The 23,707-nt window shown below is 65.4% G+C and overlaps 3 protein-coding genes across 6 annotated transcripts; all 3 read right to left on the bottom strand.

Annotated features, from left to right (window-relative positions):
* Positions 1-440: 440 nt before the first annotated feature.
* Positions 441-8,383, bottom strand: RUSC1 (RUN and SH3 domain containing 1). Of its 4 annotated transcripts, none has more exons than XM_075736989.1 (10): positions 8,329-8,383; positions 5,936-7,587; positions 5,104-5,205; positions 4,388-4,464; positions 4,051-4,225; positions 3,819-3,924; positions 3,672-3,718; positions 2,391-3,411; positions 1,906-2,034; positions 441-1,176 (listed from the first exon to the last, which is right to left on the bottom strand). In XM_075736989.1, exons 2-10 carry the CDS (start codon positions 7,512-7,514, stop codon positions 1,008-1,010), a joined length of 3,405 nt encoding a protein of 1,134 aa, XP_075593104.1. In that variant the 5' UTR covers positions 7,515-7,587; positions 8,329-8,383; the 3' UTR covers positions 441-1,007. The 4 variants fall into 4 exon arrangements, with proteins under 4 accessions (XP_075593104.1, XP_075593103.1, XP_075593106.1 ...); XM_075736988.1 differs by having other exon boundaries at positions 5,936-7,963; positions 8,329-8,381; XM_075736991.1 differs by lacking the exon at positions 5,104-5,205.
* A 270-nt stretch (positions 8,384-8,653) lies between these two features.
* Positions 8,654-11,198, bottom strand: FDPS (farnesyl diphosphate synthase). Its single transcript, XM_075737190.1, has 9 exons — positions 10,993-11,198; positions 10,761-10,901; positions 10,614-10,694; positions 10,394-10,516; positions 10,082-10,170; positions 9,755-9,827; positions 9,536-9,613; positions 9,325-9,459; positions 8,654-9,064 (listed from the first exon to the last, which is right to left on the bottom strand). The coding sequence occupies exons 1-9, from the start codon at positions 11,131-11,133 to the stop codon at positions 8,864-8,866; spliced, it is 1,062 nt and encodes a 353-aa protein (XP_075593305.1). The 5' UTR covers positions 11,134-11,198; the 3' UTR covers positions 8,654-8,863.
* Positions 11,199-13,194: 1,996 nt separating this feature from the next.
* HCN3 (hyperpolarization activated cyclic nucleotide gated potassium channel 3) lies at positions 13,195-23,648 on the bottom strand. Its single transcript, XM_075737183.1, has 8 exons — positions 22,989-23,648; positions 19,803-20,232; positions 19,487-19,648; positions 18,768-18,986; positions 18,165-18,311; positions 17,821-18,061; positions 17,078-17,242; positions 13,195-16,566 (listed from the first exon to the last, which is right to left on the bottom strand). The coding sequence occupies exons 1-8, from the start codon at positions 23,315-23,317 to the stop codon at positions 15,422-15,424; spliced, it is 2,838 nt and encodes a 945-aa protein (XP_075593298.1). The 5' UTR covers positions 23,318-23,648; the 3' UTR covers positions 13,195-15,421.
* Positions 23,649-23,707: the final 59 nt, after the last annotated feature.

The raw sequence follows: 23,707 nt of genomic DNA, 5'->3' as shown, positions 1-23,707 counted from the left end.
CAAAAACAACAAAAAAACAACAAAACCAAACTTGAGAAAAATAAAAGCCATCCGACCCCCCCCCTACTGAAATCCTGTGACTCAGTAAAAAGCTGAATAACTGAACCAACCGCCTCTACCAGCGTGGTGCAGCTTCCAGCTCATGGGGCTGGTTCCCAGCCAGCGTGACGTGCACTTTTCCAGGGTTAGTGCTGGCTCTGGCTGCCTGCAGCCGCCTCTTCCTATACCGTGGAGGAGCCCGGGAGCTTTCTGCCAGGGCCTGACACTGCTCTGGGCTCTGAGGCTGCTGTCTGATGCGGGTATGCTGAGCACCAGCACGGCCCCAGCCCGCGCGGGCTTTGCCTGCAAGAGCCTCTACTCACCAAAGACGGGGCTGCCCCGCAGGGATGGGCCATGGGGCCATTTCCAGCCTCCCCCAACCGCAATGATCCCTTCACACATGCAGACACGTGAGTCACAACCTTTATTTCCAGGTTTTGGGGTTTTGTTTTGGTTTTTTTTTTCTCCTCTCCTCTCTGGAATAAGCTCATTCCTGTGGTTACAACTATTTACAGAGTGCTGGGACTGCACACTGGTGGCCTGGGCCACCAGCCCCGACCACGGGGCAAAGCAGGGCACGTGGAGGTGGCGGCAGGACACAACGGCACAGAGACGACATACGGGACTGTGAGTACCGCCCAGGGACAGGGTCCTTCCCTCCCTGGCACAGGCGTGGGCAGCGGCTGAGGAAACGTGAGCGAGAGCAGGTCCCAAAGGGGGGCTGCAGTGAAGTGCCAGCAGATCTGCGGGGACGCACACAGCGGTGGCTCACAGGACGCACCCACGGCAGACGGCAACGTCATGCAAACGAGCAGCAGCGATGGGCACCAGGACAGCGTCCCCTGCGGAACTGCCAGCCCCGAAGGTGGTGAAGCCCCAAAGGTGAAGACGTGACAGGACACCGTCCTTCCCAGAGGTGGCACCTGCTTCAGCAAGCTCAGCTGCTTCCTCAGGTCTCCTCTGCCTCCTCACAAAATGAGGGATGTGTAGCTGACAGGAACTAGGCCAGTGCTGTTTCCATGGCAGCAGTGGATCCAGTCTTCATCCACAGTGGAGAGCAGCTGCAGGATGTCCCCTTTTTGGAAGCTCAGGTGACCGTCAGCAGTGCCTGTGTGGTCACAGAGTGCCCGAACCGCCCTGCAAACAAACACCATCAGGGATTCATGTCCCCAGGGACCACTGAGAGACACTTCCCCAGGACTTGGGAGAGGTTTTGACGCTCATGTGTGGAGCCAGTGACCCCCTCTGCCGCAGGCAGAGATGCCATCTGCCGATGGACTTGATGGAGACGCCACATCACAGAATCGCCCTGCCCAGCAGACCCTCGGCGCAGCAGCAGAGCGTGACAGCGCTTGCGCAGACGCGGGGGGAGATCTACGTCATGACCAGCAAGAGCTGGGGAGGAGGGAGACAGCCAAACGTGGCGTGGGACGGCCACTCGTCCTCCATGCTTGCTTGGACAGATGCTGCGCAAGCACAGACGCTGCGCAAGCACAGACAGACCACCGCAGCTTTTCTGACCTGCCACAATTGGGTCAGAGCTGCCACATAGTTGGACCAAACAAGCTGCTAGGAATCCAGAAAGCACACAAGAGAAAGAAAATGCTCAAAATCCCCCCAAAAAATGTCTGGGAAAAACAACTGATCACAACTAGGTTCACCCAGGTTCACCCAGAGCCCAGCAGGAGACAGGAGGAATCCCCAGGGGAGCAGTCAAGGTGCAAGGTAGCGACACGGAGTGCCGTAAGCCTTGCCCTAGAAAAGCGTGTAGGCTATGCCTGGAAACAGCCCCAGCTTCCCCTCCAAAAAAAAAAAAAAATCCACCACCACCTTTCCAGCCCCAAACACTACGGTGCCCCACATCACCTGGGGGTCTGGGGCGTGTCGGACACATTTCTCTCTGGCTGCTCTTGATCACGGGTCTTCTCAGACGCCAGCCCCTTCACCATCACGGCCAGGACACGCGTGCTGGGGGACAGCCAGCTAGAGGGTCTCCTGCCACAAAGCAAAGGAAGCCACGAGGTCGTTTGGCAGCCTTTTCCCACCCGTTCTGCTCACAACACTATCCTGGTGATCTGGGAGCTGACAAGGGCTCTGCCAAGTACCACCGAGCCTCCAGCACGAGCTCCTGCTGCTCTAAACGACTGAGGCAACGTATGCTAGTCCCCCGGCACAGCGCAACGGCCCAGGAGCACAACCCGGATAAGGGGCAGTACAAGACAGCCCACGAGGTCAGCGAGCCCCGTGGTGCGCTCTCCGCATACTGCCTGGGAGGAAAAAAAAAAAAAAACCCCAAACCTTCCTCAGCACATGCCGCTTCCCCCAGTCTGCCAGCCCAAGCCGGGTCTTACCTTGACCTAGCTGAGATGGTGTCAGGACGGGGAGGGAAGCTCCTGGCAGAGGGGCTGGTGGCTCCAAAGAGCCGGCCCAGCCAGCTCCCCTTGTCAGGCCCAGGACTGCTGGGCTCTGGGGTGGAAGGGGCTGCCTGGTTCCTGTTCACACGAAGCTCTGGGGAAGCAGGCAGGAGTTTCTCTCCAGCAGCAGGATCGTCTGGCTTGGTGGGTGCTCCAGCTCCCGCAGGCAGGATAAGGTCTTCAGGGGAGGAGGTCCCAGAGGTGTCAGCACTGCTGCTGGGCTTTGGACCGGAGAGTTCTGGGATAGCTTTGGTCTGAAGGAGCTGCAGCTCCGTGCCTTTAGGCTCATCGACGGATATCTGAGGGCGTGCAGCCTGGCCGGGGCTGGAATCTCCCGTAGCCGTCCGCAGCTTTGTCCACCAGACGAAGGGGAACTTTTCCTTGCTAGGAGCAGCGTAAATCCTGGAGGCCTGGCTGAGCTGGCCCCACCAGCCACTGAGGCCAGCCTCGGCGTCCTGAGGGCCTGTCTCAGGCTTGTGGGTCTCCTGGGAGCTGTCAGCTCCCAGTAAAGCGCGACTGAGCTGGTCGCCCCACCGCAGCACGTGCTGGAAGGTCTGCTGCAGGGCAGCCCCCACCTGTGGGCCAGGAACCAGCCCGCGCGCAGCTGCCGGGGACTGGGACCTCGTGCTGCCCTCTGCACCGGCTGCCCTCCCCAGAGCGTCAGGGGGGATCTCGTCTTCCAGGCCTGCCCCTGCAGCACTGCTTTGGCCCTCCAGAGAAGGCGGCACAGCCCCCCGGGCCTGAGCGGCGTGACGGGCAGGAGACAGGGGTGACTCCAGGCGACGGGACAAGGGTCTTACATCCACAGAGAGGTGGTGGTGTTCAAAGAGCAGGTCGAGGTGGAAAGTCAGCACTGAGAGGGGCTGGATGAGCAGCAGCAGTTCATCAGCAAGGTGGGGAAGAGGGCCTTGGCTCAGGGCAAAGAAGGCCATGGGTGAATATAGCACGGAGATGACACCTAGGAGATAGGGACAGCGCTGGACAGCTGCAAAATGCCCTGCCCGCACACACATCCCTCCCAGGCCAGCTGGGCCGTCCCACTGACACTCCAAATTGTCTGCCTGACTGCCCTCATCCAGTACGACAGCCATGGAAAACGATGCCCTTGCCCACTACGGAAACCCTAGCCAAGCACTGTGGGTGGAACGGGTCTGGGGTGATCACCCTGGCAAGTAGGAGAGGACTTGGGTGGGGAGCTTCTGGGCACTGCGTCCTTACCTGGGCTCTTCTGCAGGTGAGAGATCCACAGCTCCAGCTGCTTAATGCTAAACAAGACAAAGGGAACCCACGTTAGAGCTCTTGGGACTCTGCTCCAACCTGCCATCGCAGCAAGGACGGCCTGGGCCATTAACGGCCAATACTCACTTCAAAAGGCCAAGGATAAAGGCATGAAACTTCTGTCTGGCGCTGTTGAGAGGGGCCAGCCCGGCCACGTGCCAGCACAGGGAGTGGAGAGAGCGGGTGTTGGAGCCTGCAGAATACACAGCACTGTCACTGCTCCCGGGGCACGTCCTCCCCCAGCCCGGGCTGGAAGGGGACTCCAGGCACCTCGAGATGCTGATCCCAACACCTCCAGGAGCACGCTCCTCACACCGACCTGTCTTCACGGAGGCTTCCACCACGCTCCAGGGAGAATTTTTCCTCTGGCCTGTGATAACATCCTTCTGGAATGGCTTCAGCCCATCCTCCACCAAGGCATAGAGCGCAGGGCAGAGGGTGTGCAGCAGCAGGTAACCCACATCTGGGCTGAGCCGGCTGTCCCCCAGCTGGGCCTGAAGTAGGGAGGCAGGAGGAGAGGAGGGCGAGGGGAACAGCAGCACCTAGCCCTGAGCTACAGGGAGGGAGCTCCTAAAGCCCCTCCTGCCCAAAGCTGCATGGCCTGCCCTCACTCCTGCCCACCCCAGCCCGGTCGCAGCCTCGGCCCAGACCCTCACCTTCTGCACCAGGTTCCGCGCAGTGCTGAAGTGGGCGATAATCTTATCCACAGCAGTGCTGACGGCGATCAGCAGGGCTGTCAGACAACAGAAAGGAAAAGGTCAGCGTGGCACCCGACCCCCGCTGCCACTGCAGCACCCGCCTCAGCCCACCGGCAGCGTGCGGCTGGCCAGGGCTGACCGGCATTGCACCGGCCACGGCTGCAGCGAGAAGCAGCTCTGGACAGCAAGGCCTGGAGGAGCCGGGGAGGAGCGGGCAGGCGCCAGGAATGCCCAGGGTAACGGAGCATCCCAGGCTATTGCCATGGGAACCGGTAGCTCTCGGGTGCAGGGATGAAGGCCCCGCCGTTCCCAAGGGGACGAGGCCCGGAGGGAGGCGCGGGCAGGAGACCCTCAAGGTGTTTGCAAGATGCCGGGGCAGCCCCACCCCCGTTCTCCGGCTCGACAGCACCATCTGCCGAGAGGCGGGCAGGGCTGGCCCCGCTGCAGGCAGCCCTGCCCCTGCCCCTGCCCCTGCCCCGCACACCAGCCAGGCCCCTCACAGCTGCCCCGGCCCTGGGGGGCTCCGTGCCCCCCCGCTCCGCCAACCCCCCCAACCTGCGGGAGCCCCGCTCGGCGGGGCCGGGCCTGGCAGAGGCTCCGCGGGGGGAACCGCCCCGGCTCAGCGACCGTCCAGCCCCGAGCGCGGCGGCGGGGCCGGCACCGCGGGCCGTTACCTTTCTTCTGCTCTCCCCGGGCGCGGCGGGCTCCCTCCGCGCTCCCCCCGCCGGGCCGGTCTGCGCCCGGGGCGGCTCCAGCGGCGGACGGCGAGGGCCTGGCTGGAGAGAGGGGGGCGGCGGGGATCAGGCGCGGCCCGCGGGGCCTCGGCCGGGCGCTGCCGGGGCGGCGGGGGGGGGAAGCGGGGCCCGAGCGCCGCTGCCGCGGGAGGCCCAGGCCGCGCTGGCCCCAAGGAGCCTGCTCCGCCGCCCCGGCCCCACTCACCGCGGGCGGCGCCGGGCCCGGCCGGGTCGGGCTCGCCCATGGAGCCGGAGGCCGCGGCGGGGCGAAGGGCGGAGCGGGCCTGGCCGGGCCCCGCTGCCCGCCCAGGGCCGGTCCCCGCGGGCCGGGCGGCGGGGAAGGACGGGGAAGAGGACGGGCCCGGAGGGAGCCCGTGGGCGGCGGCGGCGGCGGCGGCAGGGCGGAGTGAGGAGGTGCCGCCTCGGCGGGGCCAGCCCGGCCCCAGGCAGCCGGGAAAGGCCGGGGCAGCCCCCGGTGCTCCCCGGGCCGTGCGCCCCCGCCGAGCGCAGCGGAGGGGAGACCCGTGCACACAAGCAGCGGAGGGCAGGGCGGCCCCTCGGCCCTGCTGAGCACAGACACCGTCCGTACCAGCCAGCGAGGAGCAGCCCAGCTCGGCACATGCCTGCCGCCTGGGCAGCCGGCTGCCCCCCAAGTCCTGCAGCCCTGGACGTGGCCGTTGGACCGGGGCCTGCGGCTCCCCCTTGCCCTGCTGTGTCCCCTAAAGGGTGACACCTCCACACCCAGCCCAGAAGAGGGGAACCAAAACCTTACCCTCCTTGTAGGTCTCATCTCCTCTCTCAACTGTCCCTGGCACCCAGGCGTCCCCAGCAGCTCCCTCAAGCCTCCGAACCAGGGTGTCTTTATCACAACCAGAGCCCAGCCCCTTCTCTCCTGGGAGGCAGCTTCGCAGTGGCAGCCCCCCTTCCTCTGCGTCCCCCAGCTGTCCCTCCGCAATGGGCTGCAGTCCCGGTCGGGATCTCCTCCTCTTTGGCAGGTGGCTTTCCATAGGTGCCAGCAAGTGGCCACCCAGAGGCACGGGTGGCACGTAGCCTGAGCCATCGCTGCCCATGGCCATCTCAAGGGGGGCAGATGGGTGCCGAGATGTCACCGGCTCTGCCCGCTCGCCGGCTGGCTGGCCCTTGGGCTTGTTGCGGAACCGCAGCTCCTTGAATGTGGTCACCTCTCTCTGCCTGGAGCTGGGTGGTTTCACCGGCCAGTCGTGCTGGAGCAGCGGCCGGGCTGGCTCCTGGCCCGCGGCGCTGGAGAGGAGCTCGCTGGGGGGCGGCAGCTCTGTGTCAGGTGAGAATACGATCAGCCAGTCGCTCCGGTCAGCTCTGGCCTGGGCAAGAGCAGGCCCAGCGGCATTCCTCTTCCTCTTCTGGGCAAGTTCATGGAAGGAGGTGATGGTCTTCTTGCCCACCTCTCTGCAGAGGTCACCCGAGCTGGGCTCTGGCTCTGCCGGCCGCACGGGCAGGAGTGGCTGCTCTGCTCTGTGCGCATTGAGAACCTGCAGCCGTCTCCGGGGCCGGGGGGGCACAGGAGGAGGGATGCTGCCAGCCCGGGGCTGTGGCTCAGGCGCGCTGCTCAGACCGGAATCCCACCGTCCTGGTGCAGGCAGCGCCGGAGGTGCGGCATCGGAGTTGGGGAGGGAGTTGCAGTTACGGTCTAGGTTGGCACAGATGGTGGTGGTCTCCTGCACCGCCACACTGGGAGAGGTCCCGTTGCACTGGGAGTCAAGAGAGGTGCTGCTGCAGAGGCTGTCTGGGCTCTCTCCAGCCACATCGGATCTCCGGAGCACCGGGGGATTGAGGTTGGCGTCTCTTCCATCACACGTCCGACTCTGCTCAGCCAACGACTGGCCATCCTGGGCATCTTCTATGGGAATGACGTTGGGCTGATTTTCAGGGGATTGGGACTCTTCTCTGGAGAACCCTTTGCAGTACACGGAGACCGGGGAGTCATCCAAGCTGAAATCCGAGCAGCTACTGACAGAGGAGGAGGAGGAGGAGGAGGACGAAACCAGATCACAAGGGGGATCACAAGGGGAAGCCACCTCCCCAGCATGCAGGCAGGGGAAATCCTCTTGAGTCGCCTGGTTCTGGAGGCCAAACGTCACCAGCTGCTGAGTGTGGGACTCGCAGCACCGGCATTTCAGGGAGGGATTGTTGGAATTGGCATCCACTTGCTCACAGTTCTCTGGGCAGTTGTTGCAGCCAGTCTGGTCTCCTCCACCCATGGAAGCAGAGGTCTCCTGGAGCTCTGGGTGCCGGGAGAGGTGCAGCCCCAGGGAGACGTGCTGCAGATGGATGTGGTTTAGATTGCACAGCAGGCCTTTCTTCGGAGCCAGCATGATGCTGCCTCGCTGGTAGTGCCAGGGCTCCTCAAAGAGCTCCACAGCTCCTCTCTTCAGACCATCCAGCTCCCTGCAAACATCAAACGCCCTTTCAGTCGGCGAGGGAGAACAAACAAACCTGGAGAGGAAGGGACGGGGCGAGAGGGAGGATGGTGACCTTGCAGCAGCTACCGGGCAGGGAAGGGCCGGCTGCAGGGGACCACCACGAGGGCCTGTGGGTTCGGGGGGGTGGGAGAGGGGCTGCCCCACAGCTCCCCACCGAGCTCAGGCCCATCCAGCCGGGCAGGGGCCGCAGCCGGTTGCTGGTGGCCGGCGAATCGCCGGCTGATCCCCGGAGCACGATCTGAGCGTGGTCCGAGGGAGCTCTGGCCGGCCCAGGAGCCTGCACCAGCAGCAGGGCTGAATCCCTCTGCAGGGTCTCGGCGGCCGGGAGCATCTCAGAGATGCTGTCAAGGAGAAAACGCCCTTGAAACCTCACCGGGGGCTCCCGGCCAAGGGAGGGTGGCCGTGCCGGCACCCCCGGCCCAGGGCACGGCCCGAAGACGCAGGCGAGGAGAGGCCCGGCCCGGCCTCAGAGACACGCCGGCGGCCGAGACACGGCAACCGCTGCAGCCCGCCGCACCGCCCGGCCCTTCCCGTGCCGCGGGCAGAGCTCCGGCCCCGGGCGTCCACCGGCGGCCTGGGGCAGCTCAACCCCCCCGGGCGGCCTCGGGCGAGCGGCTCCGACCGGGCCCCGCGCATCCACCGGCCCCGGAGCGGTGCCGCCGCCCGGAGTCGGCCCAGCCCCCGCCGAGCCCCCGGCCCCGCTCACCTCCTCGCTGCGGCGGCGACTGCGGCTGGCGGGAGGGAGGGAGGGAGGAGCCCCGGCCCCGCCCCGAGCCACCCCTCCTGCGAGACGGCGGCGGTGCTCCGCCCCCCCCGCCCCGGTAACCCCCCTCCGGCCCCCAGCATCCCCCATCCCGGCTCCCCCCCCTCCCCGGTAAACCCCCCCCCCCCCCCCCGGTAAACCCCCCCCCCCCAGCATCCCCCAGCCCCGTTCCCCCCCTCCCCAGTAGCCCCCTCCCAGCCCCCAGCATCCCCCACCACGTCCAGCCCCCCCCACCCCAGTGCCCCCCCAGCCAGCAGCCAGACACCTCCAATAACTTATGTTTATTGACACACACACCAGCAGCTGATCCACGACCCCCAACCCCAGCCCCAGCACCCAGACCCCCACCCCAGGGCTGGAGACCCACTGGGGCGGGGGGGGAGGGCAGGGACCAGCTCCAGGGAGCCAAGGCCGGGGGGGGCAAACCCTGCCAGACCCCCTTTGCAAAGACTACGCAGTCCACAGCCAGGCCCCGCCATCACTTCTGCCGCTTGTAAATCTTCTGTGCCAGGCCAAGGAAGATCTCCCTGGGAAGGCGGTTGGCGTGCTTTCCGATCAGCTCCTGCAGGCGCCGATAGCTGCTCTCCTCGTACTCCTGAAAAGCAGCCCTCATGCCCAGAGTCTCGTAGAGCTCCTTCACCTTTGCCACCTTCTCGGGCTCCTTACGGCCATAGTTCTCCTGAGAAAACACCAGAACAAGTCAGGCTGAGGTCCGGCTTGCAGCCGTAGCTGCTTGTTCAGAGGGGCGCAGGAGTCGCCTCTTGCTCTCCCTGCTACAGCTCACACTACTCACACCAACCAACCCTCCTCCAGCCAGGCAGCAGCACAGCACAGCTATGCAGGGCGGCATGTGGCTTTTCAGGTGTGCGTTATGGCACTACACAGCGGTGTGGCAGTCCACACCGCCTCTCCCCCCCGTCTTCAGGGGGTTTCCGTTACCTCCAGGATCTGCCTCTGGTCTGGCGTGACCCGACGCAGACACTCCACCACCAGCCAGCTGCACTTGTTGTCCTGGATATCAGTGCCAACCTTCCCTGTCAGCTCCGGGTCCCCAAAGCAGTCCAGGTAATCATCCTGTACAAAGATGGAAACACGTCAGCGCCACAACCAGCGTCTCACAAGCACGGAGGGACGAGGAGCCACCTCCTACCTGGATCTGAAAGAATTCACCCATCTCCAGCAAGATCGCTTTGGCATTGTCATGCTCCTCCTTACTGTCAATACCAACCTAAGGGGCGGAAAAAGGAATAAAGTCTTCACGTACCTGCCTCCCGCCCTTCCTTCTCCCATCTCCCAAACCTCCTGCCCCCCTCGACAGCTTCACATCAAGGGCCAAGGCCCCTCCTGAGACCGTTTCCATAAAACTCACCATGTACATGGCAGCGGCCACGGGCAGGTAGAAGGAGTAGAAAGACGTCTTGTACTTAACAATTGCCTTATACCTGCGGCAGAGGAACCACACTCAGTGCCAAAGCCCAGCCCTTCCTCTCCTGCCAGCAGGACAAAAGCAGCGTCTCCCTCCAAACCAGCTCCCAAGCTCTGACAAGCGCGAGCAAGACTTGCTGCCCAAAGCCTGGCAGGCGACAGCAGCATTTCAGCAAGCCAGCTGTCTCTCTTACACAGTCTGGAAGGGACTGGAAGCAGAGCCACCCTGCCACAGCGGGGCTGGCATCTCTGTGCCCTCGCGTCTCTTTACCTCTGCTCACTGAAGCGATTCAAATCCACCTGGGAAACAGGAGCAGTGATGAGGTCCAGCATCTGCCCGAGCTCAGTCTGGTAGGCAGTCTGCAGAGGAAAGAAAGGATTTAGTCACACTGTCCCCCAGGGAAGTCCTCACCCCAAACCTAAGCCCCATTTCGGCTCCTCCCCAAGTCTGAAGCAAGGGTGCACGTCTGGCAGGACGCCCAGGAACTTAAGGAACAGTCTGAGAGCCACACGCTGCCAAAAATCCAGGAGGAGCCCAGACCCGAGGTAAATGCGCGGGAGGGGGAAGGGGGGCCAGGCTCACCTGCAGGAAAAGCTCCAGCAGGTGCAGGTAGTAGGGCCGCTCCCCGCAGTACATCCTCAGCAGCCTGTAGACGGATGACTCCAGGAGGAAGGCGTCGTTGATGGCATCCAGACCGATCCCCTCCTGCAAGCGGGAGGGCACTGGGGTGTCACAAAGCACCCTGACCCCACAGGACCCCCTGCGCTCCCCCGGGGGCCTGGGCTCTCCTGGCCGCTCTCACCTTCTTGTACCAGCAGAGCTGCCCCCGGCGGGTGAGGGACGCGTCCATGATGTCATCGGCCACCAGGAAAAAGGCTTGGAACTGCGAGAGGCTGGGTTAGGGGGGGTGGGGGGGTCCCCACGCCCCCCCCCCCGCCCCGGCTCTCACCAGCTCGATGCACCAGCCGACGGCCAGGGCGCACCGGAGGCTCTCCGGGTCCTGCTGCCCGGGGCTCGCCAGCTGCCGGAAGGCGGCCAGCACCGTCAGCCCGCGGTTGCACTTCCCGCCCGGCGCGTTGTACTCCAGCACCTGCGGGCAAAGAGGAGCGGGCAGCGGGCAGCGGGCAGCGGGCAGCGCGGGGCTCCGGGCCCGCCGCCCCCCTCCCCCGGGCCCTCCTCACCTCCTTCAGCCGGGCCACCGCGTCGCCCACCTCCGGGTGCCCCAGGCCGCCCTCCGTCAGGTCGCGGACGATCTGCGGGAAGAAGCTCACGAATTCGTCCCGCTCGGCCGCCGCCGCCCCCTTCGCCCCGCAGCCGCTCATGGTGACCCGGAGCGCGGCCGGGACCCGCCGCCGGTGCCCTGGCGGCCTTTGGAGACGCTCCGCCCCCCCCGGGCGCGGGGCTCGCCGGGGCGCGTAGTCCAGAGCCGCGGGGGCAGCAGGCGCTTCGCCGCCTCCCGACTACAACCCCCGGCGTGCTTTGCGCGGGGGCGGAGCCCAGCCGTCTGCCACGGCTGGAGCCCGCGCTCATTGGCCCGCTCCATCGTATGAGGATGAGCCCAAGGAGCCTGAGCCAGTAGAAGCGCGGGGAGGGCGGGACCGAGCCGGCCGATTGGTGGAGGGAGAGAATGGAGCGAGGGCCCGGCCGGAGCGCGGGGGCGGGCAGAGCCCGGGGCGCGGGGGTGCAGCGGGGGGGGGGGGGGGGGGGGTGTGTGCAGGGGTGCTGTGCAGTGTAACGGGGGGTGCAGGGGTGCTGTGCAGTGTAACGGGGTGCTGTGCAGTGTAACGGGGGGTGCTGTGCAGTGTAATGGGGTGCAGGGGTGCTGTGCAGTGTAACGGGGTGCTGTGCAGTGTAACAGGGGGTGCAGGGGTGCTGTGCAGTGTAACGGGGGGTGCTGTGCAGTGTAACTGGGGGTGCTGTGCAGTGTAATGGGGTGCAGGGGTGCTGTGCAGTGTAACGGGGGGTGCTGTGCAGTGTAACGGGGTGCTGTGCAGTGTAACAGGGGGTGCAGGGGTGCTGTGCAGTGTAACGGGGGGTGCTGTGCAGTGTAACAGGGGGTGCAGGGGTGCTGTGCAGTGTAACGGGGTGCTGTGCAGTGTAACGGGGTGCAGCCGGGGAGCACACCACACACCTTTGCGTGCAGGCAAGAAGCCGGGGCCCGGTTTGGCTTCCCTCGCCCTCATGGCCGTGGCCCAGCTGGGCCGAGGAGCGGCAGGGTGGGCACAGCTCCGCGGTGGCACCTTCCCGGCCCTGCAGCTCGCTCCCCCGCGCCTGCGCCGCTGATTGGCAATCTCCTGTTTATCCGCCGTAATCCTCTAATCTCGGCTAACCCCGGTTTAATCAATCTCGGCCTTGTTGCCTGCTAATCCCCCAACCGCCGTCGCTGCGGCCGGCAGCACGGGTGCTCGGGGCAGAGCCCCCCGCTCCGCGGTCGGGTGCCCTTGCAGAGCTGGGGCTGGGCTGCTGGCAGCTCACGGGGCTCTGCCCGCACCCCGGGGTGGGCAGCGGGGCTCTGCCTTACCCTGGGACACGGTGGGAGCCAGCAGGTCCCTTCGCCTCCTCCCCAGCCCCGGCTGCATCGGCTGCCAGAGCAGCCCAGCCCTGCAGATGGTGGGCGAATCGTGGCTGGGCACGACAGACATGGGCTGGAATTGTATTTCCAAGAAAATGCTCTTCTTGCTTCCGGCAGCCTCAGCACACCCTGTGGAGCGGCTCCCTGGCTGGGCAGAGCCAGGCCTGGGCACCGGCAGCGCAGCCCGACCCCCCAGCAGGACGCCGGGGCACGGGACCGTTAGCCTACGCGCACTCTTAATCAGGCTGGCTTCAGTGTAATCTGAAATAATCAAATTAGAAAGAAACCGCTAATCAGCTCTGATCTCATCGTGTGTCACAGAGCCTAATTCTTGCTCCTGGTGGGGCTGCCGCCAGCGTTCTGCGGACAGGGGCTGCGCCGGTGATGCAGTGGGGCTGCCGTGGGGAGCGCCGGCAGGGCACCCTGCCGAGAAGGGCTGTGGTCAGAGCAAAGCCGTGCCCCCAGACCCGTGCCGGGTGCGCCGGCAGCGCCGTGTGGGGCTGCGTGCTGCAAACCCCCCCAGCTGCCGTGGCTCGGGCACCCCAGCCCATCTTGTGCTGCGTGACCTTCATTTATTTAATCTAGTTAATGCCTAGAGTCTGCTCTGCAATCAGGTGGTATCAAACCTCCCCCTCCTCCTAGGTTAATAAACGCAAGGGAGATGGAAGGGGAAAATAACCAAAGATTAGACGTTAATCTCCCCAGGGCCTAAAGGGACCGCAGCATCCCCCCCTGCCCCGTCCCGTCCCCACGGGCAGGGCACCGGGGGTGCCGGCGGGTGGCACCAAAGGGGGTTCCCCCAGACCAGCTCAGAATCTCTCTTTATTATTTAAATCCATTATGTACAACGACCAAAAATAAAAAAACGCTTTTAAATTCTCTGCGATATGAAAACTACAAGCTCTGTACATCGACTGCCGTGAGTGCAAGAGTGAAGGATCATGGTCTTTGGTGGCTAGACTTGCGCCCACGCATGCCGCAGACACACGCGTGCACGGCCAGCACCCCTGGCCCCGGCCCCTCCGGCTGCCCCTCTTGCCTCCCCGCCGGGACGGGGCGCTGGGGCCACGAGCTGACGCGATTTGTGGCAGGGGTCCGCCGCGGCAGTGACCGGAGCACAGGGTGACTCTGGCTCCCGGCACGGGGCTGCGGCGTGGGGAAGGTGCACCGGTGGCACAGCCAGCAGAAGCGGAGCCATGCTCGGTGCTGTCCGGGCCGGCCCACGTGCTCTGCAGGGGACACCTAGATGATCGCTAAAACATCTACATCACGCAGTGTAAACACAGCCCGGGAACGTTTGACTACATGACCCGGCTGCAGACCCCTTCCCGAGGGGCTGCCGGGGAGACACCGACCATGGGGATGGAGTGGGACGTGGGGGTGGGCGGGGAAGGAGGGGTTGAAGTCCGTGAAAAAAAGGCAGTGCTGGACATCCCCTCTGACGGACACGCTGACAGGATTCCTGCCAGGCTGCTGCGCTCCGCAGGCTGGGCTCCCTGAGCAGCCCCGCAGTCCAGACTGGTCCCGACGTCCCAAAACACGAGGGGGGAGAACTGAAGACCTCACTTCGAGAAGTACCGCGTGGAACAAGACCCTCGCCCGCTGCACTGGCGGCAGCCAAGCCCCAGAGCACGACTCCAAGCCATGGTTCCTGACTCCAGTAGTGGGAAGCAGCTTGCGCAGCGCGGCGGGGTCGGGAGGGGACGCTACTCTAACCAGGACTGTTAACACGGTTGGCCCAAAGCGACACTGTAAGCAGAGCTCAGCTGCTCGGCAGAGCCACGACTCAAACACACATTGCTGACTACTGGCTCTGGAGGGGCGATGTGGGTTGGCCGCGGGGACCCCAAGCCCCTGCCCTCCCGCACGGAGACCCAGGAGGGCGAGGGGAGGCAGCCGCACGGCCCCGCACGTCACCCAGGCGCTGCCCGGGGTTGGCATCTCTTCGTGACACCCTTTCGCTCGCTGCGGCACTGGTGACCGGCATCTCCAGGCAGCCTGGAAACGGGACTGCAGCGCAGGGCGGGGGGGGGAGCAGAGCCCAGGCTGAGCATCCTCCCGGGAGGCGCAGGCAGGGGGTTCACCCCCGGGCTGCCCCCTCTGAGCATCCTCCCAGAGCATGACGAGGGTCCGGGCTGCAGCGCCCGGGTGTGGGGGCAGAGCCCTGCCCAGTGGCACATCCCAACCCTGTGGGGACCAGCACCTCTGAAGCAAGATGCTCCCCCAAGCCGGGGAGGGGCACCTGGGGCCTGCTCAGTGGAGACCATCTGCCCCCGGCTCTACCGCTTGGCACTCGTCACACCAGGGGGACCCTGCCCGGGACCCCCCACGTCCCGGCACCGTGCCCCAAGGGACCTGCCAGGGCCTCAGGGAGGGGGGACCTGGCCCCCGCTGTCCCTGGGTACCTGCACTCTGCCTGCCCGGGGCTCCAGCCCCCTCGCTCTGCCCTCGGCAGTGGGCCCTGGGGGGGCTGCCTCTCCCTCCTCTCCCAAAAAGCGAAGGCGCTGGGCAGAGCTTTCTGGGGATCAAGGCAAGCGTGTGGCAGCCGCTGCTGCGAGAGGACAAGCTGGAGGAACCGCCAGCACGGGCCTGGCCCCAAGGAGGAGCCATTGGGCCTGAGGGCAGAGCGCGGGGGGGCCCGGCCCCCAAGGAGCAGTTGTGGGGAGCCGGGCTCCCCAGGGAGGCCAGAGTTTGGGCGAGGGCTCTGACCTGTCCTGTTGCCTCCAGGAGGGCAGGACTCGGGACAGATGGTGATGGAGCAAGGAGGGGGGAGCCCGGGCAGGGTCCCCCCCTCGGGGCACTCAGCAGAGCCCCCTCCTCATCCAGCTGGGCCAGCTCTGGGGCTGCCCCACACCCGTCCCTGCCATGTCCCCATGCCCAGAGCAGCCAGCCCACGGTCCCGGGTGCTGCCTCTCACCTTGCCTTCCCTTCGACACAGCCGGGGCGGGGGGCCTTCACCAGATGCTCTGCCTCTCCTGCCGCCTCTGCCGCCGGGGTGCCCGGGTCCCTCATGCCTGTGCACGGGTGCCGCTGGGGACTCACATGTTGGATGGGAGTTTGGGCTTCCCCGTTTCCACCTCGGGGCTGAAGGCCACGGAGCCCTTGCGGGAGGGACCCGCTGCCTGCCTGGACGTGGAGACCGGGGACTGCGGAGTGGATGCTCCCGCCACAGAGCGGCTGGGTTGAGCCAGCGATCCTGAAGGCATCTGCTGCGAGTGTGCTGGCTGGCCTGGGATCCCCGGACATGGCTTGGCGAGGAGTCCGGTTACCGAGGGAGAAGATTTGCGGGCCAGGTTCCCCGCGGATTTTCTGCCCTGCTGCAAGGAGCCCCCGTCGGCTTGCTGGGCCACTTTATTGGGAAGGGAGGGCTGGGAGGCGGAGAGGAGCCGGACGTCCTGGGTGAGCCGCCCCACCGGCAAGCCCTGGATGCTCCTGTGCTTCACCAGCTGCTGGGGCTGCATCAGAAGAGAGATGTGGGAGCCGGTGGCTCGGGACAGGCTGTAGTGGAGCGTTCTCCCCGCCGGCATCGCCTGCTCCGAGCTGGGGGACGGAGCCCCCGCCGCCTGCTGCAGCAGCGAGGTAGAGACCGAGGCGCCGCGGGACTTGGAGAGCTGGGGCTGGGAGCCAGCTGGGGGCTGCTTGGCCGGCGCCGGCAGATCTCCCTTCTGCGCCGTGCGTGGCAGGGGCTGCGCCCCGTGGCTTGGTCTCTGGCCCCCGCTCTCCAGGGGTGCCTGGGACTGGACCATGGGGGAGGAAGGCGAACCGGCGGCGGGCGTCTGAAGGTGGGACTGCGCCCCTGACGGGGAGCTCACGGAGGAGGGCCGGGAGCCCCCCAGGCTGGGCTGAGACCTGCGCACCTGCTTTGTGAGCAGGGTGGCCTCAGGCGAGAGCGGGCTGGAGATGGAGGAGGGCGGCAGGAAGATGTGGGCCTGCAGGCTGTGCTGGTGAGTCAAGGCAATGGCCACGTTGGTGGTGGCGGCGGCTGTCTGCAGGGGCGCGTGCACCAGCGGCTCCCAGATGACCGGCTTGCCACTCAGCTCCCGGCCCATCGCCATCTGCTGCAGGTCCTGGATGTTGTGGGCCATGTCCTGGTCGTGCTTCACAATCTGCTGGATCATCTCATTGTTCATGGGCCCCGCGCTGTGCTCGGCTCGCTTGCGGAGCAAGATGGAGTTCTTCTTCCCTGGGAGGGAGGCAGCAGTGTCACTGACCCTGCGAGTGCTGGCTCTCGGGGACACTGTGGAGGGCAGGGTGGCAGTGCGGGAGGGACAGTAAAACCTCAGCCGCGTGCCAAAGGGAAGCAAGACCCTGGGGAGGGGCTGGGCTGGGGCAGAGAGAGAGAAGCGAGGACAAAACAGGGGAGTCCTGGCTCCAGAGGCTCCAGGCTGGGGGCTGGGGTCCCGCTTGTCCTCCACAGGTGGGGTGGGGGGCAAGGACAAGCAGCTGGCCAACGCCAGACAGTGCAAATACGTGTGAGGAGGGTGACAGCCCCCCTGGGAAGCCTGTCATATGGCATTGCCTGGATCTTGCCTGAGAGGAGGAAGGGATCCTGGAGGCAGGCCCTTCTCTGTGATTCCCCTCATCCTGCTGTCACCTGTGGGGTCCGTGATACCATCACCCACAGGGCTGGGGTGCCGTGGCCCCTGGGAGCAGGCGCAGAGGTGGCTGTGCTGGGCCCAGGGGCCGCTCCTCACCTATGCGGTCCAGCCGGTCCATGGCCACCGTCTCGAAGGCCCTGCGCATCATGGGATACTCCTCCAGCACCTCATTGAAATTATCCACCGACAAGGAGTAGAGGCGGCAGTAGGTGTCAGCTCGCACGCTGGCCGTCCGCCTGCCCCGCGTCAGCAGGCAGATTTCTGCAGGGAGACGGGTTTGGGTGCCAGGATGACACAACCATCCTTCCCCTTCCCAACAGCCTCCCCAGATAACGGCAGTGGGAGCAGGGACGGGACTGCCTGGCACTCCCCCACCCTGCACAGAAATAGAGCGGGAGGAGGGACAGACCCGGGAGTCCGGACAGCCACGGCCATGCCCTCGGCCAGGCACAGCCTCTTCCTCCCTCCCCAGGCCATGGAGACATCCCTGGGCACGGCTGCTGTGATTGCCCGGCCCGTTTCTCTCCCAAACCTGTGCTCGTAGCCTACAAACTGGCTCAGATGCTCTGCTCTAAAGCACCCTTCTCTCCAGCCAGAATTCAGGGCTCTGATTGCCGGTCCCTCTGATTCATTCTGCTGGACAAGGTACCCCACAAGAACAAGGCTGGTGGACCTCTGAGCCCCAGAGCCCTGTGTGAGGTGGATGCCAAGCCTCTGGCACCAGGCAAGAGGGGACAGGCAGAGGGTACAGCAGGCAGAAACATCAGGGATGCCCCAGCTCCTGCCCTCCAGCAGCTCTCGCTCCCCTCTGCTCTCCAGGTCCCCCAGCCCAGCCTCACCTCCAAAGTAGGAGCCATCAGACAGCTTTGTCTCCTTGTTGCCCTTGGTGAGGATGCTGACCACCCCGTGCTGGATGAAGTACATCTTTTTGCCCACGGTGCCCTCGCGGATGATGAAGTCCCCGGGCTGGAAGACCTCAAAGCGCAGCTTGGTCAGCATGGCTGTCACAAAGTTGGGGTCCGCATTGGCAAACAGGGGCATGTTGGCCACCAGGTTGCGGCAGTTGAAGTTAATGATCTCCTGTGGGGTGAGGAGCAGATCAGCAGAGAGATCGCCGAGCCTGACCCCAGCAAGCACTGGCTCCCCTCCCCTGAGTCACCAGGGCTGGGGTGCCTGCCCGTACCTCTTTGAGTGGCTCGCTGAGCTCCCCCAGGATGTTGTCCTCATCAAACATCTTGCCCTGGTAGCGGTGCTCATAGTACTCATGGATCCGCTGGCGCGTGTCCCCAGGCAGCTTGTGGAATGACATGTACTGCTCCACTTGCTTGTACTGTGGGGACAAGACAGAGCCACACAGGGCTGCACTGAAACAAGCTGCACCGTGCCAGAGGCCAGCGGCACAGCTGGCCCGCGCTTTCCCTCTCCTTGGCGGTGAGAAGCAGCCACTGCTGGAGCTGGGATGATCCAGGCACCCCTGCTCCAGGGCCCTGTCCCGAAGGCCACCTCTGGGGAAGAGGACAGGACCGCCATGCACTCAAGATGCAGAGGGTCCCAGGGCAGAGGCCAGGATGGTGCCTCACTATGCTAGGGTGAACCCCAACATCATGAACGAGGTGTCTCTATCCAGCCTGACCCCCCTCCCACACCCCCCAGGTGAGTGGCAAGGGCAGAGCCCAGGGCAGGTACGTGCAGGGCAGCCCACGCCAAGCTGGTTTGGGAGCTGAACCAGCTCGTGCCAGGGCATCCTCCCCCAGTACTCAGGCACTCACTACCACAAACTGCTGACCTTCTCCTGGTACTGGCGTCGCGACGAGTCCAGCGATTGGATGAGGGCGGTGGCATGGCCGATGAACATGGCGTAGCAGGTGGCCCCCACGATCATGCTCAGCATCGTGAGCCAGACGTCTGTCATGCCCTCGGGCGCCTGCTGGCCGTAGCCGATGCAGAGCATGTGGCTCATGGCCTTGAACAGGGCGTGCGAGTACTGCTTCCCCCAGGAGTCGTTCTGCAGATGAGGGAACAGCAGCGCTGGGGGGCCTGTCGGAAGGAGCTGCTGGGCTGAACCATACAGTCCTCCCTCCTCGGAGCCAGGGAGTCCAGAGTCCCAGCAAGGAAAAGGTTCCGGATGTGTCCAAGCCCAAAAGGCAGAGCTCTGCTCTGGGAGGAGGCACTGGGGACTGTGCAAAGCCCTGAGCCCGCACTAGCCCCTGCTCTGGGGAGGGGACAGGAGCCCCACCGCCACGTTCCCTCCTGGCAGGGCACGAGGGATTCCCCTAGCTGCCCTGACTCCAGCAGCAGCCAAGGTGGGCTGAGATGGGAAGGTGATGCGGAGATTCCCTCTACCCCATCTCACTGCTGTTGCGGGGCTGTGACCAGAGAGAAGCTGCTCCGCAGCAGGCGGATCCAGGCAGCTCCAGCCTTAGAGTACAAGACGTGTAACCCAATCCTCTCCTCCCCCTCCCGGGTAGATGCACGGCCGGTATTGCCGCTGCCCGGGGCACTCACCACCATGCGGTTGATGGAGACCCAGCAGTCCTCGGGGAAGTCTTGCAGCATGGGCACTAGGAACTGGAGGCAGCCATCCCAGTGACACAGCAGCAGCATCATGCCGATGAGGTTGAAGATCCTCACCACAGCACTGGCCAGGTCGTATGTCATATGGAAGATCTGGGGAAGAGGTGGGAGTGGAGCTACAGAGAAACTCTTCTTCCAGAACAGCCCTCTGAACCCCTGCCCTCCATCCAGCTGTACCCCACAGCCAGCAATCCCTGACCTAGCCGAGACCCTGACCGGGGCCCTTGCACCCCCAAGGAGTTCTCACCTCCTCCCACTGGTGGATATAGCGGATGAGGCGCGAGAGGCGCAGCAGGCGCAGCAGGCTGAGGATCTTGGTGAAGCGGACGATGCGCAAGGCCCGGGCTGTCTTGTAGACATCAGAATCCACCTGGGTCTCCAGGTCAACGATGAGGAAGATGTAATCAACTGGGATGGAGGAGATGAAGTCGACCAGGAACCAGCTCTTCAAGTACTTCATTTTGATGGTGTGGGGGTCAAGGATGATCTCCGTGTTGTCCTCCACCACAATGCCTGTCCGGAAGTTCAGCACCAGGTCAGCCAGGAAGAAAGTGTCCGAAAGCACGTTGAAAACGATCCAGGGAGGTGTGTTCTCATCCTTGAAGAAGGTGATGCCCACAGGCAGGATGATCAAATTCCCCACCATCAGGAGCAGCATGATGAGGTCCCAGTAAAACCTGCAAGGAGGGAGCATGGGGGATGGAGCGGGGCAGGAAGAAGTGGGGAGAGGCAGGACACAGGCAGTTAGAAAACAAACCCAGGATCAAAGTTAGAGTCAAATACAACGTGGAGAGACAGGCGCTCAGGGAACACACACACACACACACGCCTGCCCATGCACATGGCTGAGACCCTTCTGCTTGGCTGGGACACGCACAAGTCTGTGTGTGTGAAGAGGAGCAATTCTGTCCCGGCCTTTGAAGCAGAGCAGGGCCAAGGGTCTGGGGGAGCAAACATCACCCTGTGTGTGTAGCATCAGAAGGCTGCAGCTCAAGGAGCTTGGCTGTCGCTCCCCCTTCTCCTCGTAGCACGGCAGTGTGCGCACACATGTGCCCCAGCCCCAAACTTGACATCTGCCCTGTGGAAAACTCAGGGAGGATGCGGGCTTTGCTCCCTGGAGCTCCCTGTCATCCACCGGCTCCCTGCCACCACCCAGCCTGGCTTAGCAGGATTTAGAATAAGCTTTGCTGGTTATGCAAACCGAGTGCCAAGCTCTTGGGGCAGCCGAGAGACTCAGGGGCCAGGGAGGCGGTCAGGATTGTAGCACGGGCGAGCCAGGCAGCGGCCAAGCAAGGACAGAGAAGTGCCATCACCACGGGGAAGGTGGGAGGAGCACATCTAGCCCCAAGGGGCTGCTGGCGAGCACTGGGCAGGAGCTACACAGCCCAGGGCCTGCAGGACACCTTAATCCACCTCCTTTTTCTGAGAGTGGGCAAGCTTAGAGGCTTCGGTGGAAAAGCCAAGAGACACCAGGCAGCAGCTGATTATTGTTTGGTTATGCCATGAAATTCAGCGTCCCCATTCACATGCAAATGTGCCTGGGATGTTTCATTCTTCACAAAAACACACGTAACGCCTTTCTTCACGAGGCTTTTGACAGCTCCTGCGACAGCTTGGTGGACTCCCGGGCTCTCCGCTCAAAGTCTTTACGCACACCTGGAAAAGCAAGTCCAGCCCCCACCTTCAGGTGCCCCCGTTAGCCCCAGCCCTGGTTGTGGGTATCGGCTCAAATCTCTAAAGATGACCTCAAGACAACTCTTAGCGTCTTGTGGATCCAAACTGGCATTTGCATGTGGCAAGAAGCCTGTGGGTGTTTCGTACCCTTTGTCCTCGGTGGGGCACAGGCACCGGGCTTTCTGCAGGCGGCGGGGAAGAGGAGGGAGGAAAAGTCACAGCACCACATGAGGCTTCTTCAGGGAGAGAGCACCAGAGCCTGGCAGCGAGGGGGACATCACCTCCCCGGGGAGCTCCCCGAGGGCTGAGGAGCCTCACACAAATTAACACCTTCTCACCCATGGCCAAGGTTTGCTGGGGCAGGCAAGGAGATGCCGGCCAAGGCAGAAGGGGCCTGACCTGGCCAAGCAATTGCCTCCTGCACCCCCACACTGTGCTCTGAGAGAAACGCCGCACACTGAGCGGGGAGACTGCCTGCCCCTCATCTGCCTGAACCTGCAGGGAGCTCTTGATTCAGATTTAGGCTTAAGCTCTTCAGGGCAGGCCCTGTCCTTTACTCTGTGTCAGGCCGAACGCGCGCGCCCCCCCCTGATCTCAGTGGCCTTTACGTATCCCCATAATGTGATAAACACTGGCGTAATCCTACCGACTGTCTACCTGCCAGCTCGCTTCATGTCACCTTCAGCGCAGGGCACCGGCTGCGCAAGCTGCTCCTGCCGACCTCAGGCTCACGACCTTCGGGGCGGCTTCCCTGGGAAAAGGGCTCTAAGGGCTTGCAGCCCTCGGCGTTGCGCCGGAGCGGCGCAGGGGAGCTGGCGTGTGCGGGAGGTCGGGGGCCAGCAGCGAGGGGAGCTGGCTACAGCTCCCAGGGACCCACGGTGGGTCCGGCCCCACTCCAGGGTGCCTGGCCGGGCTGGGGACATCAGCCGTGTCACAGCTTGCTGCGGGAGATGACTGCCTGGCAGCTTCATCGCCCGTAGAGAAAGCCCACCCTATATGACTCAACATCCCCGTGACACCCAGTTCCTCCCACATCATCCGTCCCCGAGCTCTCCCTGTGATCCCAGTGACACCGTGAGCCAGGCCCGGCTCCTCGCGGGTCCCCTGCCCTCCCCCAGCAGCTGCCCGGGCTGTGGAGATGGAGCCCGTGCTAGGCAGGCTCTGCGGGCAGCCCGTGGGGCCCGTGTCCCCGTGGGGCCCGTGTCCCCGTGGGGCCCGTGTCCCCGTGGGGACGGCGCGACTCCTCACCAGACGCAGAAATTAAAAACAGCACCGAGAAGGGAGGGGGGGGGGGAAGCTGCGTGAGGAGGCAAAGACCGGCAGCCCCCGCCGCCTCCTCCGCACGGCCAGAGCCGCGTCCGTGGGGGTCCCCGGCTCGGCTGGGCTGCCTCCGGCCCGGCGGGAGCCCCCAGGGCCCGGGGCCGCGGGGGGGGGGGGGGGCCTGGGGAGGGGCCGAGGCAGAAGAAAGTTGTCTGTACCCCGCCGTGGGGCCGGGCCCGGGATAACCCGAGCACGGGGAAGGGGCTGGGGTACCGGTGAGGCCCGGCCCCGCGGCGGCTCCCCCGGCTGCGGTGGGAATCCGCGTGTCCCCCCCCCCGGCCCGGTGCCGGAGCCCCCGGCGCCCGTCACTTGTTGCCCCGACGGTGGCCGGCGGCGCGGCGGGGCCGGGCCGGGCCGGGCCGGACCAGGCGGCGGAGCCGCGCTCAGCACCACGGACAGCGGCACCGGGGCCGGGGCGGGCGCGGGGCCCGGGGCCCACCTGAAGTCGCTGTAGGGGTGGATGATCCAGGCGCCGGCCGACTTCACCCGCTGCCGCTCGATCTCCACGGCCCGGTGGCTGCCGAACATGCGCAGCGAGAACTTGTTCACGGCGGGCTGCAGCATGGCCCCGAGCTGCCGCTGCACGAACGTGCCCGCCGCCGCCGCCGCCGCCGCCGCCGCCGCCTCGCCCTCCGCCACGATCTGCTCCGCCGCCGCCGGCGAGGCCGGGGCCGCGCCCGCCGTCCCCGCGGGCGCCCCCGCCGCCTCCCCGTCCAGCACCGGCGGCTTCTCCCGCGGCTCGGGGCTCCGGCCCGGCGCCGCGTCCATGCCGCCGCCGCCGCCGCCGCGCCTCACGTTTCCTTCAAACGCCCTTGCCCGGGCGCCCTGCCCGCCGCCCCGCCGCACATGCCCGGCCCCGGGCGGGCGCTCGCTCGCCGCCCCCGGCCGCTCGGTCACCGGCCGCGCTCGCTCGCCGGCGCCCGCAGCTCCGCCGGCGCCCGCCTGTTGCGCACGCCCTGGCGCGGGCGCGGCGGCCGGGCCCCGCCGCCAGCGGGGAGGCGCCGGCGGCAGCGGAGCGGCGGTGCCGAGCAGCGAGGCCCGGGCGGCGGCGGCGGCGGCGGCGGCGCGGGACCCCTCGGCGGGCGGGGCGGGCGGGGCTCCGAGGGCGACGGCCGGAGCCGCGCCCCGCCCCCCGGTCCCGCCCCTCGGTCCCGCCCC

Source organism: Balearica regulorum, chromosome 28 (genome assembly GCF_011004875.1).
Source record: "Balearica regulorum gibbericeps isolate bBalReg1 chromosome 28, bBalReg1.pri, whole genome shotgun sequence".
Taxonomy (NCBI): domain Eukaryota; kingdom Metazoa; phylum Chordata; class Aves; order Gruiformes; family Gruidae; genus Balearica; species Balearica regulorum.
The sequence above is the reverse complement of the archived record's forward strand: the minus strand, read 5'-3'. Positions and strand labels throughout refer to the sequence as shown.